Source organism: Carcharhinus amblyrhynchos, chromosome 6 (assembly GCF_965287045.1).
Source record: "Carcharhinus amblyrhynchos chromosome 6, sCarAmb.v2.hapA, whole genome shotgun sequence".
NCBI classification, from domain to species: Eukaryota; Metazoa; Chordata; class Chondrichthyes; order Carcharhiniformes; family Carcharhinidae; genus Carcharhinus; species Carcharhinus amblyrhynchos.
In genome coordinates, this window is record NC_137329.1 from 68,217,309 (window position 1) to 68,237,225 (window position 19,917).

At 43.8% G+C, this 19,917-nt stretch overlaps 1 protein-coding gene across 1 annotated transcript in view; it reads right to left on the bottom strand.

Annotated features, from left to right (window-relative positions):
- Positions 1-17,098, bottom strand: part of kdm5a (lysine demethylase 5A) — a 278,206-nt gene extending 261,108 nt beyond the window's left edge. Inside the window, exon 1 of the mRNA XM_080190586.1 lies at positions 16,682-17,098. Within this exon, the coding sequence (XP_080046712.1) occupies positions 16,682-16,828 (147 nt within the window). The 5' untranslated portion in view covers positions 16,829-17,098. The remainder of the gene's footprint in view (positions 1-16,681) is intronic.
- Between the last annotated feature and the right edge of the window lie 2,819 nt (positions 17,099-19,917).

The following is a 19,917-nucleotide window of genomic DNA, read 5'->3' on the forward strand; positions in this document are numbered from 1 at the left end:
TGGAGGGTACAGAAAAGCTGAACTTCACAGGACATTTACGCTTTCAAATGTGCCTTGAAATCCAAAGTGAAAGAGCCTTAGGATGTAATTGGAATCCTAGCAAACATCTCCAGTTCTGAATAATGACCTTGTGATCTCAGATTGTCAACAGAATGAGAATTCAAAAGGGAAACAGCAACTAGACAACTTAATTGGGTGTTGAGTTACGACCTGTCTGTAGAGAGAACAAAAACATACACAGACGTGGATCTCCTCATGAAGAAGCAGGGAGAATTCGAAGAACACGAAAGGGGCTGATGCAAGGCATCAAGGTGGCACTGCTTGTGAAGCAGACCAAAAATGTAGATTCTCAGGACTGAGCATGAGGTTTCAGAAAGTCAAGATTTTTAAAGTCCTCGGACAATTGGATGAAGTGGTACTACTGTCAAGAGTGTCTTTGGGCCTACCTCCTATATGAGTAAAGCAATTGAATATCCATTTAAAGAATACAGAGAGCCTTGGGACTCAAGCTAAGCTAATGCCATATATCTGAGGGGGGAGTGCCTGCAGTTTTGAACAATGTATTTTTGCTGTATTGACCATTTAAAGTGAAATTTACCTCTATTTTACTGTCATTTACCTGTTAATGCGTGTATTATATTGTTGGTTGGTCTGTTACAGTAAAAGTTTAAAAATGAAATATTATTCATTGGTTCATTCCATTGGGTCATTTGGAAAACTTAAGGTATTGGTCCTCCAGGGATCTTAATAAAATGAAGGCCTGATTCCTTTTGATTTGAGGAGGACATGGATTTAGGATAAGAGTGGATTTTACAGGATCTGAAAGTCAGCACCAAAAAAAGGGTGGTGGGGGCAGAAATCCTCATAATATTTTAAAAACATTTGGATATACACGAAGTGTTGAAACCCATAAAGTTATGAAGCAAGTGCTATCAAATAGAATTAACTGGAACGGATATTTGTCAGTAAAAGTGACAAAAGGTGGTCAATGCCTTCCTTTCAAGCTATGAATTGCAATTATTTTTTCCCTGCGGTGTTGTTGGAGCTGCGATCATCCAAGCAAGAGGAGAGTCTCCTGACTTGTGCATCCCTAGTGGTAGAGAGGTTTTAGAAAACCTGGAACAGGTGATAGTATGTATATGACTGCTCACTTCAATAATGACTTGACCTCCACACCAGGATATTGAATGATGGGAGGTTTGGCAAAAGTAATGCCAAGGAAATGGTTAAATCCTCTTGTTTGAGATGGACAATGCCTGGCAGTAGCATGTGGTAATTGTTATTTTCCACTTATTAAGGGAGGTGGTGGCATACTGGCATTGTCGCTGGATGAGTAATCCAGGGACCCAAGGCAATCTCTGGGGACTCAAGTTTAAGTACCACCATGACTGATGGCAAAGTTTGAATTAAATAAAAATCTGGAATTAAAAGGTCAAACGATGGCCATGAAACTATTGCAGATCATAAAAACACATCTGATTCACTAATGTACTTTAGGGAAGGAAATCTGGCACCCTTATCTATTATGGCTTCCACGTGATTCCAGACCCATGGCAATATGGTTGACTCAAACTGCCTTTAGGGATGAGCAATAATTGTTGGCTCAGCCAGTGACATCCACATCCCATTAATGAATTTAAAAAGCTACACTGTCCAGGCCTTGTAGAATCATATCATTTTACAACATAGCAGGCAGCCAATTGGCCCATCATTCCTGCACCAGCTCCCAAAAAACCACTCAGCCACTCCCATCATTCTCTCACACTTTAAATCCATCACTTTCAAATTGTATCCAGCTCTCTTTTGAAACTTCCTCTACTTCTATCACTCTCCCAGGCAGTGCATTCCAAATCCCAACAATGCTTCATCTCACCCCTAGCTCTTGTGGTCAAATGGACAAGGCGTGAGAAATTAGGCCCAACACAAAACTGAACATTTTAAATTAATACACCTAAAACATTTATGAGATTACTACAGGTCAAAAGTCAACAGCACATACACCAGTACTGTCTCACACATTGAACAGGAGTGCTTCACCTTAACAATTGGAAGTCATGACCTGAAACCAGAATGTGGAGAGTCCACTCACCTGATGAAGGAGCAGCACTCCAAAAGCTAGTGGCTTGTGCTACCAAATAAACCTGTTGGACTTTAACCTGGTGTGGTGAGACTTCTTACTGAAACCAGAACCCAGATCGTTTATATATTGAATAAGACAGATTCAAGCTTTACAATGCAAGAGTCGTTAACGACTGAAACCCATCAGTGCCTACTCAGACATGATGATTGTGTACTTCCCAGCTTCAGCCAATTCCCTGCTACTAAAGGAGGAACGTAAGAAATAGGAGCAGGAGTAGGCCATCTAGCCCTTCGAGCCTGCCCCACCATTCAATAAGATCATGGCTGATCTAAAGTGGATCAGTTCCGCTTTCCCGCTTTCTCCCCATAACCCTTAATTCCCTTGTCTATCAGAAACCTATCTACCCGTGACTTAAATATATTCAGCAAGGTAGCCTCCACCACTTCAACGGGCAGAGAATTACAGAGATTCACCACCCTTTGAGTGAAGAAGTTCCTCCTCAACTCCAATCTAACCTGCCCCCCCCTCCTTATTTTGAGGCTGTGCCCTCTAGTCCTGCTATCCTTTCCAAGCGGGAAGAATCTCTCTACCTCTACCCTATCCATCCCCTTCATTATCTTATACGTCTCTGTAAGATCCCCCCTCAGCCTTCTAAACTCCAATGAGTACAGACCCAGTCTATTCAGTCTCTCTTCATAGTCCAACCCCCTCATCTCCGGTATCAGCCTAGTGAACCTCCTCTGCACTCCAAGGCCAATATATCCTTCCGCAAGTGCGGTGACCAAAACTGCACAGTACTCCAGCTGCAGCCTCGCCAGTACCCTGTGCAGTTACGGCAAGACCTCCCTACTTTTATATTCTATCCCCCTCACTATAAAGGCCAACATTCCATTCGCCTTCTTGATCACCTGCAGACTGGGTTTTTGCGACTTGTGCACAAGGACCCCCAGGTCCTTCTGCACTGTAGCATGCTGCAGCTTTTTGTCTTTTAAGTAATAACCCCTCCTATTATTTCTACCAAAGTGGATAACCTCACACTTGCTAACATTATACTCCATCTGCCAGGTCCTCGCCCACTTGCTCAGCCTATCCAGATCTCTCTGCAGACTTTCCACACCCTCCACGCAATTTGCTTTTCCACTCATCTTCGTGTCATCAGCAAATTTCATCGCCCTACACTCAGCCCCCTCCTCCAGATCATCTATATAAATGGTAAACAGTTGAGGCCCCAGTACCGAACCCTGCGGCACTCCACTAGTCACCAACTGCCAACCAGAATAGCATCCATTGATTCCAACTCTCTGCTTCCTATTTGACAGCCAATCCTCTATCCATGCTAACACCTTACCCCCAACTCCATGCACCCTAACCTTCTGCAGCAACCTTTTGTGAGGCACCTTATCAAATGCCTTTTGGAAATCTAAAAGCACCACATGCACCGGTTCCCCTGTCTACCACACTAGTCACATCCTCAGAAATCCAATAAATTCGTCAAACACGACTTTCCCTTAACGAATCCGTGCTGCTCAAACACGACTTCCCTTTGTGGCCATTATGGAAACATGGTTGCAGGGCGACAGGGACTGGGAGCTGAATGCCCAGGGGTATCAGGTGTTTAGGAAGGATAGATGGGAGGAAAAAGGGGGTGGAGTAGTTCTGTTAATTAAGGATAACATCAGGGCAGTAGTAAGATATAGGCTCCAAAGAGGAAATAGGATGACCTGGCCTAACCTCATTGGGTGTTGTGACCCCCCCCCCCCCCACCCATCCCCTATTGGCCAAAAACCAGTAAACATACAAAGGAGGGAGAAGGATTAAAACAGCCATTTTCAAAACAAACTCCAGCGAAGACTCCGCCAAAACTCCTGTGACTTGGGACAATACAAGAGGGCATGTGAGATCCACCTTCGTGCTTAAAAGGACCCTGAGTTCATCTGTCAGCATGAGCGCAGTGAATTACATTCTTCAGCTGAATTGATTTCACCAGACCTGATAATATCTATTTCTCAGGCAGTTAACAATCTATTGTTTAAGAATTGTTTTTTTAATCCATGGGGGTGTTTTAATAAAGCTTTGAACCAATCCTTTGACTGTCTCTTAAAGTAAAGACATTTGAGATAAATGTAATAAATTGGTCAAAGTGTCTACATAAAACATTTCACAGACAAAATTTAGTGCCCCTGGGTGGCCTTTGATAAGAAATGAACATCAGCTCAAAACTCGAACCACCAATCTAACCAGGTGTTTTGAAAAGTAAGACAAACAAACAGCAGACTTGGAAACTAAGTTAGTTATAGGTGTGAGGCTCCTTTCTGGCATGCCTTAGACTTAAAGGGACAGGAATGGGAAGTTGGTGAAACACAGTAAGAAGTTTCACAACACCAAGTTAAAATCCAACAGGTTTATTTGATAGCAAAAGCCACTAGCTTTCGGAGCACTGCTCCTTCGTCAGGTAAGTGGGAGGTCTAGTCACAAATAGGGCATATAAAGACACAAACTGAAATTACAAAATTTTGTAAATTGAGTTTGTGTCTTTATATGCCCTGTTTGTGAACAGAACTCCCACTTACCTGACAAAAGAGTAGCACTCCGAAAGCTAGTGGCTTTTGCTATCAAATAAATCTGTTGGACTTTAACCTGGTGTTGCAAGGCTTCTTACTGTGTTTACCCTAGTTCAACACCAGCATCTCCACATCAAATTAGTGAAAGCCAGACCTCAATCCCAGCTGCAAACTCCAGAGAATAAGATTAGACAAAATGGCACAGTGCCCAGAGTGGGAAGAAGTACTAAGGAAATACTTAACCAAGAGTGGCCCAAGTGGGTTGAATAATGCTGTAAACCAATATCAGGTCCGTGATCCACAGGGCTAAAATATTGGGAAGAGGCATGTAGGGAACAAAGTAAGTGTCCTTCCAAGCTGAGCAAGGCTTCAGCTATCGCAAACTGCATGGAGCAGCGACAAGAGAAAGACTGTGACAATATTAAATTAAGACAAGAGTTAGATGAGATGAAGCGGGGGGTGGAGAAACTGAAGAATAAAGCAAGGGAGCAGGAACAGAGAAACCAGGTGAATTGGCTGTACATGGGCCAGACTCAGTATGAAAGGGCTTACCAAAAGATCAACATGCAATTAGCAACCATGATAGAGCCCAAAAGGCAGCAGCCAAATTATCTGAAAAATGCAAAAATTTACAGTTGTGCTCAAATCCTACACCGAGCAGGCAAAGAAAATAGAATTGGAGTGCAGCACAGACTCTAAGTGCCAGCACAAGACTGCTAAATTAAAATCCCAGCTTTCAGCACAGAGAGGAATGATTAAAGTTTTCGCACTTGGGACAACAGAATCAAAAGGAGAAAACAATTGTGGTGGACTGGGGGAAAAATGGAGAACAGGCTCACAGGTACGGCAAGCACAGAAATGACTGGGGTTCCTCATCTGCCTTCCCAAAGGAATCCACAGCCCCAGCACCTTCCCTTGCCCCGATGAACCCACTGACAACAAGCCATCAGGATGGCCAAAATAATGATATAGTGCAGGATTTATGTGCACGGCCAATAAGGTAGACCCCAGTGGAACTGGCTTTAAAGCTGCCAAACAAAATGAGCGACCAGGCTGCTGAGCTAGCAGCAGTAGCCTATGCAGTTAGTTATCCCAATGAGTTCTCCCACCCGCAGACATACATACTGTCTGAACATATGCCTGTAACAGCCTGACAGTCTTTCAACCACTCTGGAAAGCAAGAGCATGGGTCTTGGCAGACGGAAAACCTCTACCATGCGCAATCCTGATAAAATACATCTTTCTGACTATCTATGGCTGTGAATGTGACATTGTTAAAGTTAGGGCTCATCATAGATCTTCCCCAGCTGGAAACATAAGGGCAGATGAAATGGCCAAGCAGGGCCGAGAAGGAGGTCCACAGCAACTCCCCCCCCATCCAAAACAGATAGACACATCACTGTCAGTCAGGCCAAGATCGAAGAGCAATCTCTAGAGAATACACAGAGCAGCAATGGGGAATTAAAACAACTAGAGGGAACATAACTAAAAGATATGATTAGAAAGTCCGTCCAGCAAAACAATTCCACTTGGAACATCGTGTTACCCTTTTCCTGATGTAGAATACGGTAGCGCGTTCTACTCTTACGTTAGGTGAAAGGGCAAATTACAGTTAAAAGATGGACTTGTCCTTAAGGAGGGACGAGATGTGGGGCTAATATGGGACCGCAACCAGATCATTTACCAATGTCAGGATGTCCAAGGCCATTAGGTAATAGAAACCGCTAAGGAGAAAATTAAGTGACTGCGTTGGTGACCAGAAATGGGTGTAGACATAAAACATAATGCCAAAAATTGTTACATCTGTGCACAAAACAACCCAGTTATGCACATAACGGAGAGTTAGGGCACACTCAACCAGTAGAGGGTCCTTGACCGAACTTGCAGATTGATTATGTTGGCCCTTTACCACCTTGCAAGGGTGGAACTTAATCATAGCCAACATTGCTGAAATCACAGCAGATATTCTAGTGCGACAGGGGATTCACTAGATTGGGGTACCTGCGTAGTGTAGAAGCAGATCGGGGACACAGCACAAGTAATACAAAATTCATGAATAAATCAAAAGTTCTGCATTGCATAACAACCCAAATTAAGTGGGATAGTGGTAAGGATGAACCGTACCCGAAACACCATGTTACTCATTGTCCTGATGCTAATATGGAATACGGTAGCACGTTCTACTGGCTTCACTTGCCCATAACCTAATGACTGGATACTCCATAAAACCTCTGTTAGGACTAAATCTGTTCAAGCTTGAAGTCGCAGCTCTCAGCTGCCATTAAATCAGGGCAGAAAAAGAAACAAAGCAAGGCCTACTTTGACAGTAGAGTAAACAATTTAGAGAATGAAGTAGGACAAAAGATAATGCTCCAGGTTTTCCAACCAGACACATTTTTGTCCCCAAATACTCTGGACTCCATTCTGTAGAGGATAAGGCAAGCCCATCAGCTTACAAGATCTTAGTGGAATCCGGGATGACCGGACGGTACCACATAAACCAGATGAAAGTATACGACTCCCAGAGCAACCATCAGTTTCACATACCCCTAGAGGGTTGCAAGACACCAGACCCACGTTCTGATCCTGTGCCCCGATCAGAATTCCACAAATGTGGGAGACAAAGCCCTGGCCGCCCTGATTACTGCTACAAAACCAAACTAAGGAGAACTATGCTCCGCTCATGGAGCATTGAGGAATCATTAAGGCTCCAAGGCCCACAGAAACATTTGATTAGATATCTCAATAAGGGGGCCTCCTATTCTAAAACCTGTCACATGCCCAGACACTCAGCTCACTAAACATGAAGTGTAAAACAACTGACTGAAAGACCAAAGAAAAATCAATTTTGAGGAAAATTCGGCAAGTACAGGACAGCACTCAAAAATGGCCAACAGAAATCGCCACCAGAAGAGGGTGGTTAGAATATATTTAAAGTCATGCAGATATTGTTTATGAATAATAACAGATGCCACCTTAATTTTTCCCCAGGATAACCATGAATTTAGAAGAGATTCTGAAGATCTACTTCATCAGATTCATCATCGGCATCAATTCACTGAAGACACCGAACAAACAAGAACTCAGATAAGGTCTAGTGCAGATAGCAAATATACAGTAAAACGACAGAACCCATAAGAGTATCGATAGGCAGAGGGACCTGGGTGTTCACGTGCAGAGAACATAAGAAATAGGGGCAGGAGTAGGCCATCTAGCCCTTCGAGCCTGCCCCGCCATTCAATAAGATCATGGCTGATCTGTCGTGGCTCAGTTCCACTTTCCCGCCCTCTCCCCATAACCCTTAATCCCCTCGCTTATCAAAAACCCATCAACCCGCGTCTTAAAAATATTGAGCGAGGCAGCCTCCACCACTTCAACGGGCAGAGAATTCCAGAGATTCACCACCCTTTGAGTGAAGAAGTTCCTCCTCAACTCCGTTCTAAACCGTCCCCCCCTTTATCTTGAGGCTGTGCCCCCTAGTCCTACTGTCCTTTCCGAGCGGGAAGAGTCTCTCCACCTCTATCCTATCCATCCCATTCATCATCTTACATGTCTCAATGAGATCCCCCCTCATTCTTCTAAACTCTAACGAGTACAAGCCTAGTTTATTCCGCCTCTCCTCGTAGCTCAACCCCCTCAACTCTGGTATCAGCCTAGTAAACCTCCTCTGCACTCCCTCCAAGGCCAAAATATCCTTGCGTAAGTGCGGCAACCAAAACTGCACACAGTACTCCAGCTGCGGCCTCACCAATGCCCTATACAGCCGCAGCAAGACCTCCCTACTTTTATATTCAATCCCCCTCGCTATGAAGGCCAGCATCCCATTAGCCTTCCTGACCACCTGCTGCACCTGCAGCAGAGGTCACAGAGTGGCAATACACATCGAGAAGGTAGTCAAGAAGGCATACAGCTTGCCTTCATCAGCCAGGTCATGAGTTGAAAAACTGGCAAGTTATGTTGCAGCTTTATAGAACCTTAGTTAGGCTGCACTTGGAATACAGGGTTCAATTCTGGTCACCACACACTCCCAGAAGGATGCAGAGGCTTTGAAGAGGGTACAGAAAAGATTTACCAGGATGGAAGGCTGAGGGGAGGTTGGAGAAACTTGGTTTGTTCTCACTAAAACGATAGAGGTTGAGAGGCAACCTGATAGAAGTCTACAAGATTATGAGGGGCATGAACAGAGTGGATAGTCAGAAGCTTTTTGTCAATTACTAGGGGAAATAGGTTTAAGGTGCAAGGGGCAAGATTTAAAGGAGATGTGCAAGGCTAATTTTTTTTAAACACCAAGGGTGTTGAGAGCCTGCAGCACGCTGCTGGGGGAAGTATGGAAGTACATACGTGACTTTTAAGGGGTGTTTGGATAACTACATGACTAGGATGGGAATAGAAGGGTATGGTCCCCAGAAAGGTTGGTGTTTTAGTTCAGATGGGCAGCATGGTCAGTACAGAACCAAAGGGCCTGTTCCTGTGCTGTAATTTTATTTGTTCTATACTCTAGATACAGAGACTACGCCAGTGCACACCCAGACATTATGACTGTATTTCTAGCTTCAGCAGCCAGACTCTTTGCCACAAAAGAGATATGTACAATTAGGATGGCCTGACCAACCTCATTGGGTGTTGTGAACCCTGCCTGCTCACCCGTCACTCCATTGGCCAATAACTAAAAAATACAAAGGACGGAAGAGGTGGATTAAAGCAGCCATTTTCGAGACAAACTCCAGCAAAGATGCCATCAAACCTACTGTGACTTGGGGACGATGCAAGAGGGCATGCAAGATCCACCTTAGTGCTAAGAGCTTAGTGAATTCAATCCAACGACCCAATCGTTTTCACCATACCGGAGAATATCTATTTCTCAGGCAATTAGCCTACTTTGGGAAAAGTTAGCTTAATCTACTGTGTGAGAATTGTTTCTTTATTTTGCGAGTGTTTGAATAAAGATAAGTTTGAACCAGACCTTTGTCTATCTCATAAAGAAAAGGCATTAAGACAAATGTAATAAACTGGTCGCAGTGTCAGTATAAAACATTTCAGACAACACCGTCTTGCTGACCATCTTGAAATTATGACCCCGAGTCACTGACATGCTAATAAAAGAGGAAACAGAATACCTTTCTTCACCCTATCAAAATTGTGTGTTTGTTTATCTCAGTAAGGTCACCTCTTATTTTCTCTGCTCCAAAAGAATAAGCTCAATTTCTCTGATCTTTTCTGGTATCATTCTCATAAATGTCCTTGGCACTCTCTCTAGAGCCTCAACATCCTTCCTTAAATAAGGTGTCCATGAACACAATACTTCAGAGTTGGTCTGACTAATATATGTATAGATGCAGCATCACTTACTTGCTTGTATACTCCTTGCCTCTATTTATAAAGCCAAGGGTTCCATCAGCCTTCTTAACAACTGTCTCAATCTGTTCTGGGACCCTTGCTGTTTTTAATTTTCATAAATTACCTGGATGGGTTGGTAAGTTTGCTGACGACATGAAGGTTGGTGGCGTTGTGGATAGTTTGGAGGGATGTCAGAAGTTGCAGCGTGGCATAGATCAGATGCAAGACCGGGCAGAGAAGTGGCAGATGGACTTCAACCCAGATAAATGTGTAGTGGTCCATGCAAGGCTTCTTGAGAAGGTGAGAGGGCATGGGATCCAAGGGACTTTGGCCTTGTGGATCCAGAACTGGCTTGCCTGCAGAAGGCAGAGAGTGGTGGTGGATGGGTCTTTTTCTGCATGGAGGTTGGTCACCAGTGGAGTGCCCCAGGGATCTGTTCTAGGACCCTTGCTGTTTGTCATTTTCATAAATGACCTGGATGAGGAAGTGGAGGGATGGGGTAGTAAGTTCGCCGATGACACAAAGGTTGGTGGTGTTGTGGATAGTCTGGAGGGATGTCAGAAGTTTCAGCGTGACATAGACAGGATGCAAGACTGGGCGGAGAAGTGGCAGATGGACTTCAATGTGGATAAATGCGTAGAGGTCCATTTTGGCAGGTCCAATGGGATGAAGGAGTACAATATCAAGGGTAGGAGTCTTAGCAGTGTTGAGGAGCAGAAGGACTTTAGGGTCCGGGTCCATAGGACTCTTAAATTGGCCTCGCAGTTAGAAGATGTGGTTAAGAAGGCGTATGGTGCACTGGCCTTCATCAATTGAGGGATTGAGTTTTGGAGTCGGGAGATAATGTTGCAGCTTTATAAGATCCTGGTCAGACCTCTCTTGGAATCCTGTGCTCAGTTCTGGTCGCCTCATTATAGGAAGGATGCGGAAGCTATTGACAGGGTGCAGAGGAGATTTACAAGGATGTTGCCTGGATTGGGTGGCATGCCTCATGAGGATAGGTTGAGGGGGCTCAGTCTTTTCTCCTTAGAGAGATGGAGGATGAGAGGTGACCTGATAGAAGTGTATAAGATGTTGAGATGTATAGATCAGGTAGATTCTCAGAGGTTTTTCCCCAGGGCTGGAATGGTTGCTACAAGGGGACACAGGTTTAAGATGCTGGAAAGTAGATACAGAGGAGATGTCAGGTTTAAGTTTTTCACTCAGAGGGTGGTGGGTGAGTGGAATCGGCTGCCGTCAGTGGTGGTGGAGGCAAATTCGACTGGGTCTTTCAAGAGACTTCTGGATGAGTACATGGGACTTAAAAGAATTGAGGGTTATAGGTAAGCCTAGTAGGTATGGATATCATTGGTGCAACTTGTGGGCCAAAGGGCCTGTTTGTGCTGTAATTTTTCTATGTTCTGGCCACCTTCAGAGAATTATGCACTCGAATCCCAAGATCCCTCTACCCTCATACTCCTCTCGAAGTTATGCCATTGATCCTGTATTGTCTCCCTATGTTTCTTCTTCCAAAATGCATTACCTCACATTTTGCTACATTGAAATTCATCTGCCAGGTGCCTGCCCATTTGATCAATTTGTCAACGTCCCTCTGAAGTCAGTCAGCATCATCCTCCCAATTCACCATTCTCCCAAGTTTATCTGCAAATTTAGAGATTTTGCCTTCAACACCCATCTCTAAATTGTTTGTGTGTCAGAGAAAAAAGACAGTCCCAACACTGATCCCTAGGGAAGACCACTTTCGTCTTGAGTTCAGTCAAGAAATGCCATCTGTTTCCTATCTCTTAGCCAACTTCTAATCCATGCTATCAAGGACCAATCCCAAACATTTCTAACTTGCTAACCAACCTGCCATGTGGCACTATATCAAATGCCTTCTGAAAGTCCAAATGCATGGCACCACCTTCACCCAAAGTTTTGACAAAGGGTCATCTGGACTTGAAGCATCAGCTCTTTTCTCTCCTTACAGATACTGCCAGACATAGAACATAGAACATAGAACACTACAGCACAAACAGGCCCTTCGGCCCACAAGTTGCGCCGATCACATCATCACCTACCAACCTACAGACCTATCTATAACCCTCAATCTCATTAAACCCCATATACTCATCCAGGAGTCTTTTAAAAGACCCCAGCGAGTTCGCCTCCACCACCACTGACGGCAGCCGATTCCATTCACTCACCACCCTCTGAGTGAAAAACTTACCCCTAACATCACTTCTGAACCTCCCTCCCCGCACCTTAAATCTGTGTCCTCTCGTAGCAACCATTTCAACCCGGGGAAATAGCCTCTGAGAGTCCACCCTATCTATTCCTCTCAACATTTTGTAAACTTCTATCAGGTCGCCTCTCAACCTTCGTCTCTCCAGGGAAAAGAGTCCCAGCTCCCTCAACCTAACTTCATAAGGCATGCCTCCCAGTCCAGGCAACATCCTTGTAAATCTCCTCTGTACCCTCTCAATAGCTTCTACATCTTTCCTATAGTGAGGCGACCAGAACTGCACACAATACTCTAAATGAGGCCTGACAAGGGTCTTATAAAGTTCCAGCATTACCTCCCGACTCCTAAACTCAATCCCTCGATTAATGAAGGCCAGTACACCATACGCCTTCTTGACCACCTCCTCCACCTGCGAGGCCGATTTAAGAGTCCTGTGGACCCGGACCCCAAGATCCTTCTGCTCCTCAACACTACTCAGACTTCTGCCCTTGATAGTGTACTCGTTCATCCCGTTGGTTCTGCCAAAATGGACGACTACACATTTATCCGCGTTGAAGTCCATCTGCCACTTCTCCGCCCAGTCCTGCATCCTATCTATGTCCTGCTGCAACTTTTGCCATCCTTCCAGATCATCCACAACACCACCGACCTTCGTGTCATCAGCGAACTTACTTACCCATCCCTCCACTTCCTCATCCAGGTCATTTATGAAAATGACAAACAACAAGGGTCCCAGAACAGATCCTTGAGGCACTGCTGAGACCTGCTGAGATTTTCCAGCATTTTATCAGTTGAAACCATGTTGATTGGCTCATATTACTTTATTTTTCTTGACATGTTAATTTATCTTATGCTGTTTTATGGCCATCAGTTTTCCCACTATTAATGTCAAGGTCTGTAGTTTCCAGGGTTATCCTTTGTCCCCTTCTAAAACAGCCACGTTACATTTGCAATCCTCCAGACCCCCAGGACTAATCCTGTGTTCTGAAGGGCCTGAAAAATTTGTCAACAGCTCCACAATTTGCTCCCTTACCTCTCTCAGCAATCCAGAACGCATCCCAACCAGGCTTAGCACCTTCTCGACCTGGAATGCTGGCAGTCTTTTTAGCACCTCTTCTTTATCTACCACTGTACTGTTCAATTGCTCAACATCTATATTTTCAACAAGGCCACTGTTGCATGTGAGCCCAAACTGCTAGTTAGCAGATGAGCTGCAGGTGCACACTTAAAGAATGGGAATGTGCGAACACAAATCTTCCAAGATAAATTGGCAAGTTAAAAAGTAAACAGGATCCTGGGCTTTATAAAGAGGCAGGGTAGGATGCTAAAGATTTACAATTCGCTAATTATGCAACTTGCCAAGGCTTCCTTGATGGCATCTTCCAAACTGCAAATTCTACAACAAGGCACACAAGTATAATATCATGTGCAGATTCCCTTCAAAGCCACACACCATCTAACTTTGAAATATATCACCATTCCTTCGACATCTTTGGATCCAAATATTGGAATGCCTGACTCAACAGCACAGAACCCACACCACATGCACCATGTTCAAGGAGACAGCTAGCTCACCACCACCTTCTCAAAAGCAACAAATACTGACTGTCACAGGTGCAACATGCCACGAGCAAAAAAAAATCCCAACTGGAGTAGTGTACCCAATTCTGGGCACCATGTTGCAGGAAGGGAGTCAAAAGCTTGGAAATTAGGACAGGAAAAAATAAATATAATAGTACACGAGTTGAAGGACTTCAGTTACATGGAGAAATTACAGAAGCTTTGGCTTCTTTAGATAAAATTAGGAAAGGGACAATTTAACAAAAATGTTCAACATCATGAGAGATTCCATTGGCATAAGGGTTCATAACCAGAAGCCAGATTGAAAGTATTCAGCAGAAATTCAAGAGGAAAGATACATAGAAACATAGAAAAACTACAGCACAATACAGGCCCTTTGGCCCACAAAGTTGTGCCTACCTTAGAGGTTACTAGGCTTACCTATAACCCTCTATCTTACTACGCTCCACGTACTTATCTAAAAGTCTCTTAAAAGACCCTATCGAATCCGCCTTCACCACCGTTGCTGGCAGACCATTCCACGCACCCACCGCTCTCTGAGTGAAAAAACTTAGCCCTGACATCTCCCCTGTACCTATTCCCCAGCACCTTAAACCTGTGTCCTCTTGTGGCAACCATTTCAGCCCTGGGAACAAAACCTCTGACTATTCACTCGATCAATACCTCTCAACATCTTGTCTATCTCTATCACCTCTATCAGGTCACCCCTCATCCTTCGTCTCTCCAAGGAGAAAAGGCCAAGCTCCCTCAACCTATTCTCGTAAAGCATGCTCCCCAATTCAGGCAACATCCTTGTAAATCTCCTGTGCACCCTTTCTATGACTTCCACATCCTTCCTGTAATGAGGCGACTAGAACTGAGCACAGTGCTCCAAGTGGGGTCTGACCAGGGTCCTGCATAGCTGCAACATTATCTCTCGACTCCTAAACTCAATTCCTCGAATGATGAAGGTCAGTGCACCATACGCCTTCTTAACCACAGCTTCAACCTGTGCAGCTGCTTTGAGCATCCTATGAACTCAGACCCCAAGATCCTTCTGATCTTTCACACTGCCAAGAGTCCTACCATTAATATTTTATTCTGCCAAATTTGACCTGCCAAAATGAACCACTTCACACTCATCTGGGTTGAACTCCATCTACCACTTTTCCACCCAGTCTTGCATCCTATCAATGTCTCGCTGCAACTTCTGACATCCCGTCACGCTATCCACAACACCTCTAACCTTTGTGTCATCAGCAAGCTTACCAGCCCACCTCTCCACTTCCTCATCCAGGTCATTTATAAAAATCACAAAGAGCAAGGATCCCAGAACAGATCCCTGGGGCACTCCACTGGTGACCGACCTCCACGCAGAATATGACCCATCTATAACCACTCTTTGCCTTCTGTGGGCAAGCCTGTTCTGAATCCACAAAGCAATGTCCCCTTGGATCCCATGCCCCCTCACTTTCTCAATAAGCCTTGCATGGGGCATCTTATCAAATGCCTTGCTGAAGTCTATATATACTACATCTGCTATTCTTCCTTCTTCAATGTGTTTAGTCACATCTTCAAAAAATTCAATCAGGCTCGTAAGGCATAATCTGCCTTTGACAAATTATTTTATACCTCTTCAAGTGTTTATAGATCCTGCCTCTCAGGATCTTCTCCATCAACTTACCAACCACTGAGGTTAGACTCACTGGTCTATAATTTCCAGGACTATCTCTACTCCCTTTCTTGACTGAAGGAACAACATCCGCAATCCTCTAATCCTCCGGAACCTCTCCCGTCTCCATTGGCAATGATCTTTGCATCATCAGAGGCTCAGCAATCTCCTCTCTTGCCTCCCACAGTAGCCTGGGGTACATCCCGTCCAGTCCCAGCAACTTATCTAAGTTGATGGTTTTCAAAAACTCCTACTTTCAAAAGCTTTACTTTTCAAAAGCAAAATACATATATTTTAAACACAGCAGATAGGAACCACTTAGAGGGATATGAACCAAATGCAAGCAATGGCTTAGATGGACATTTTGGTTAACGTGGATCAGTATTGGCTGAAGGAACAGACTCCATCTGTAGATTCGATGATTGTATATGATGGAGTGAAATACAACATAAACGGTGATGGAAGTTCTTTCAATAATATTCAAAAGGGGCCAAAAAGGACCTTTTTTTGTGTTGAAAACTCTAAAACAGCAGGAACAGAAAAAAATTCAGGACAATGGGGCAAGAAAGGTTAAGTTGGATACTGGACTACATGATGAGCAACAGTGTTAAATTGTCTGATGTTCACATAGGGAATCATAAAATCTACAGTGCAGAAAGTCATCATTTGGCCCACTGAGCCTGCATTGACAACAATTCCACTCAGCCCCTATCCCCATAACCCCCACATATTTACCCTGACACGAAGGAGCAATTGAGCATAGCCAATCAACCTAACATCTTTGGACCATGAGAAAAAACCAGAATGCCCAGAGGAAACCCATGCATACACGGGGATAGTGTGCAAATCCCAGATATGTAGCAGAGGCCAGAACTGAACCTGGGTTGCTGGCGCTGTGAAACAGAAGGACTAACCACCGTTCCACCAAGTTGACCTAGTCTCTACGTGCTGATAAAAGTCATGGACACATGTAAGGTGGCTGAGTTCACACTGACTGTCTCTTAATGCAAATGCTAGTTTTATTTCTACATGGCTTTATCTGAACAAGTGATGAATTGAATGTTATCCCCATTACTGTTCCAATTTAAATGGAATAGTTGGATAGTCGCCCGGTGCTGAAGCAACAACATCTGCTACAACGTCCAACGGCAAGAGCAGGTCAGGGTCCCCTTACTCCCCCAGCCCGGCTCCAGGCCAGGCCGCAGCGGGCCACAGTGACAAACAGCGGCGGCAATAGGGTGGTTTACCTTGGGCGGGCGAATTTTGCAGATGCCGCTCCTTTGGGCGATGGGCCTGATCTTGTTGATGTAGCCGAGCGGCTCGGTGAACTCCTCCCAGCTGGGCTCGAACACCGGGCACTCGGGCGGCGGGATGAACTCGGAAAAAATCCACATGATGGCGGCAGGCTGAGGGAATCGAATCGCTGAGACTGCCCGAGACAAAGAGCGGCTCGGCCTGGCCTCCGGGACGCCGCGAACCCAGGCACGGTTCTTCGGTACAGGGCCTCACACAGCCCGGCACTGACCTCCCACAGAGCGGCTCCAGCCTCACTCACCGGCGGAAACTCACTCACACAAAGGCCACCGCAGACAAATGAGTCCGAAGCCTCTTCACTCTAAAGCGGCCCCACAATACACAGAGCGGAGAATGGCCGCCGCCCAGTCACCAACCGTCAACATCAGAGTCAAAGAAACCCAGAGAGAGTTAAATCAAACCAGAGAGAGAGAGAGAGTTAAATCAACCCAGAGAGAGAGTTAAATAAACCCAGAGAGAGTTAAATCAAACCAGAGAGAGTTAAATCAAACCAGAGAGAGTTAAATCAACCCAGAGAGAGAGTTAAATCAAACCAGAGAGAGAGAGAGAGTTAAATCAAACCAGAGAGAGAGTTAAATAAACCCAGAGAGAGTTAAATCAACCCAGAGAGAGAGTTAAATAAACCCAGAGAGAGTTAAATCAAACCAGAGAGAGAGTTAAATAAACCCAGAGAGAGTTAAATCAAACCAGAGAGTTAAATCAAACCAGAGAGAGAGTTAAATAAACCCAGAGAGAGTTAAATAAACCCAGAGAGAGTTAAATCAAACCAGAGAGAGAGTTAAATAAACCCAGAGAGAGTTAAATCAAACCAGAGAGTTAAATCAAACCAGAGAGAGAGAGAGAGTTAAATCAAACCAGAGAGAGAGTTAAATAAACCCAGAGAGAGTTAAATCAACCCAGAGAGAGAGTTAAATAAACCCAGAGAGAGTTAAATCAAACCAGAGAGAGAGTTAAATAAACCCAGAGAGAGTTAAATCAAACCAGAGAGTTAAATCAAACCAGAGAGAGAGTTAAATCAAACCAGAGAGAGTTAAATAAACCCAGAGAGAGAGAGAGTTAAATCAAACCAGAGAGAGAGAGTTAAATAAACCCAGAGAGAGAGAGTTAAATAAACCCAGAGAGAGAGAGTTAAATCAAACCAGAGAGAGAGAGTTAAATCAAACCAGAGAGAGAGAGTTAAATCAAACCAGAGAGAGAGTTAAATCAAACCAGAGAGAGAGAGAGAGTTAAATCAAACCAGAGAGAGAGAGTTAAATCAGACCAGAGAGAGAGTTAAATAAACCCAGAGAGAGAGAGTTAAATCAAACCAGAGAGAGAGAGTTAAATCAAACCAGAGAGAGAGTTAAATCAAACCAGAGAGAGTTAAATAAACCCAGAGAGAGAGAGAGTTAAATCAAACCAGAGAGTTAAATCAAACCAGAGAGAGAGAGTTAAATAAACCCAGAGAGAGAGAGTTAAATAAACCCAGAGAGAGAGAGTTAAATAAACCCAGAGAGAGAGAGTTAAATAAACCCAGAGAGAGAGAGTTAAATCAAACCAGAGAGAGAGAGTTAAATCAAACCAGAGAGAGAGAGTTAAATCAAACCAGAGAGAGAGAGAGAGTTAAATCAAACCAGAGAGAGAGAGTTAAATCAGACCAGAGAGAGAGTTAAATAAACCCAGAGAGAGAGAGTTAAATCAAACCAGAGAGAGAGAGTTAAATCAAACCAGAGAGAGAGTTAAATCAAACCAGAGAGAGAGAGAGTTAAATCAAACCAGAGAGAGAGAGAGTTAAATCAAACCAGAGAGAGAGAGAGTTAAATCAAACCAGAGAGAGAGAGAGTTAAATCAAACCAGAGAGAGAGAGTTAAATAAACCCAGAGAGAGAGAGTTAAATCAAACCAGAGAGAGAGTTAAATCAAACCAGAGAGAGAGAGTTAAATCAAACCAGAGAGAGAGAGAGTTAAATCAAACCAGAGAGAGAGAGAGAGCTAAATCAAACCAGAGAGAGAGAGAGTTAAATAAACCCAGAGAGAGTTAAATCAAACCAGAGAGAGAGTTAAATAAACCCAGAGAGAGTTAAATCAAACCAGAGAGAGTTAAATCAAACCCAGAGAGAGTTAAATCAAACCAGAGAGAGAGAGAGTTAAATCAAACCAGAGAGAGAGAGAGTTAAATCAAACCAGAGAGAGAGTTAAATCAAACCAGAGAGAGAGAGAGTTAAATCAAACCAGAGAGAGAGAGTTAAATCAAACCAGAGAGAGAGAGAGTTAAATCAAACCAGAGAGAGGGAGAGTTAAATCAAACCAGAGAGAGAGTGAAATCAAACCAGAGAGAGCGAGAGAGTTAAAACAAACCAGAGAGAGAGAGAGTTAAATCAAACCAGTGAGAGAAAGAGGTAAATCAAACCAGAGAGAGAGAGAGAGTTAAATCAAACCAGAGAGAGAGAGTTAAACCAAACCAGAGAGAGAGTGTTAAATAAAAACCAGAGAGAGAGTTAAATCAAACCAGAGAGAGAGGGAGAGTTAAATCAAACCATAGAGAGAGAATTAAATCAAACTAGAGAGAGTTAAATCAAACCAGGGAGAGTTAAATACAACCCAGAGAGAGAGTTAAATAAACCCAGAGAGAGAGAGTCAAATAAACCCAGAAAGAGAGAGAGAGAGAGAGGGAATTAAATAAACCCAGAGAGAAAGAGAGTTAAATAAACCCAGAGAGAAAGAGAGTTAAATAAACCCAGAGAGAAAGAGAGTTAAATAAACCCAGAGAGAGAGAGTCAAATAAACCCAGAGAGAGAGAGAGTTAAATAAACCCAGAGAGAGAGTTAAATAAACCCAGAGAGAGAGAGAGTTAAATATAAACCAGAGAGAGAGAGTGAGAGTTAAATATAAACCTACAGAGAGAGAGAGAGAGTTAAATAAACCTACAGAGAGAGAGTTAAATAAAATCCAGAGAGAGAGAGTTAAATATAAACCAGAAAAAGAGTTAAATAAAACCCAGGGAGAGTTAAATATTAACCAGAGAGAGAGAGACAGTTAAATAAAACCAGAGAGAGAGAGTTAAATAAAACCAGAGAGCGAGAGAGTTAAATAAAACCAGAGAGAGAGAGAGTTAAATAAAACCAGAGAGAGAGAGAGTTAAATAAAACCAGAGAGAGAGAGTTAAATAAAACCAGAGAGAGAGAGAGTTA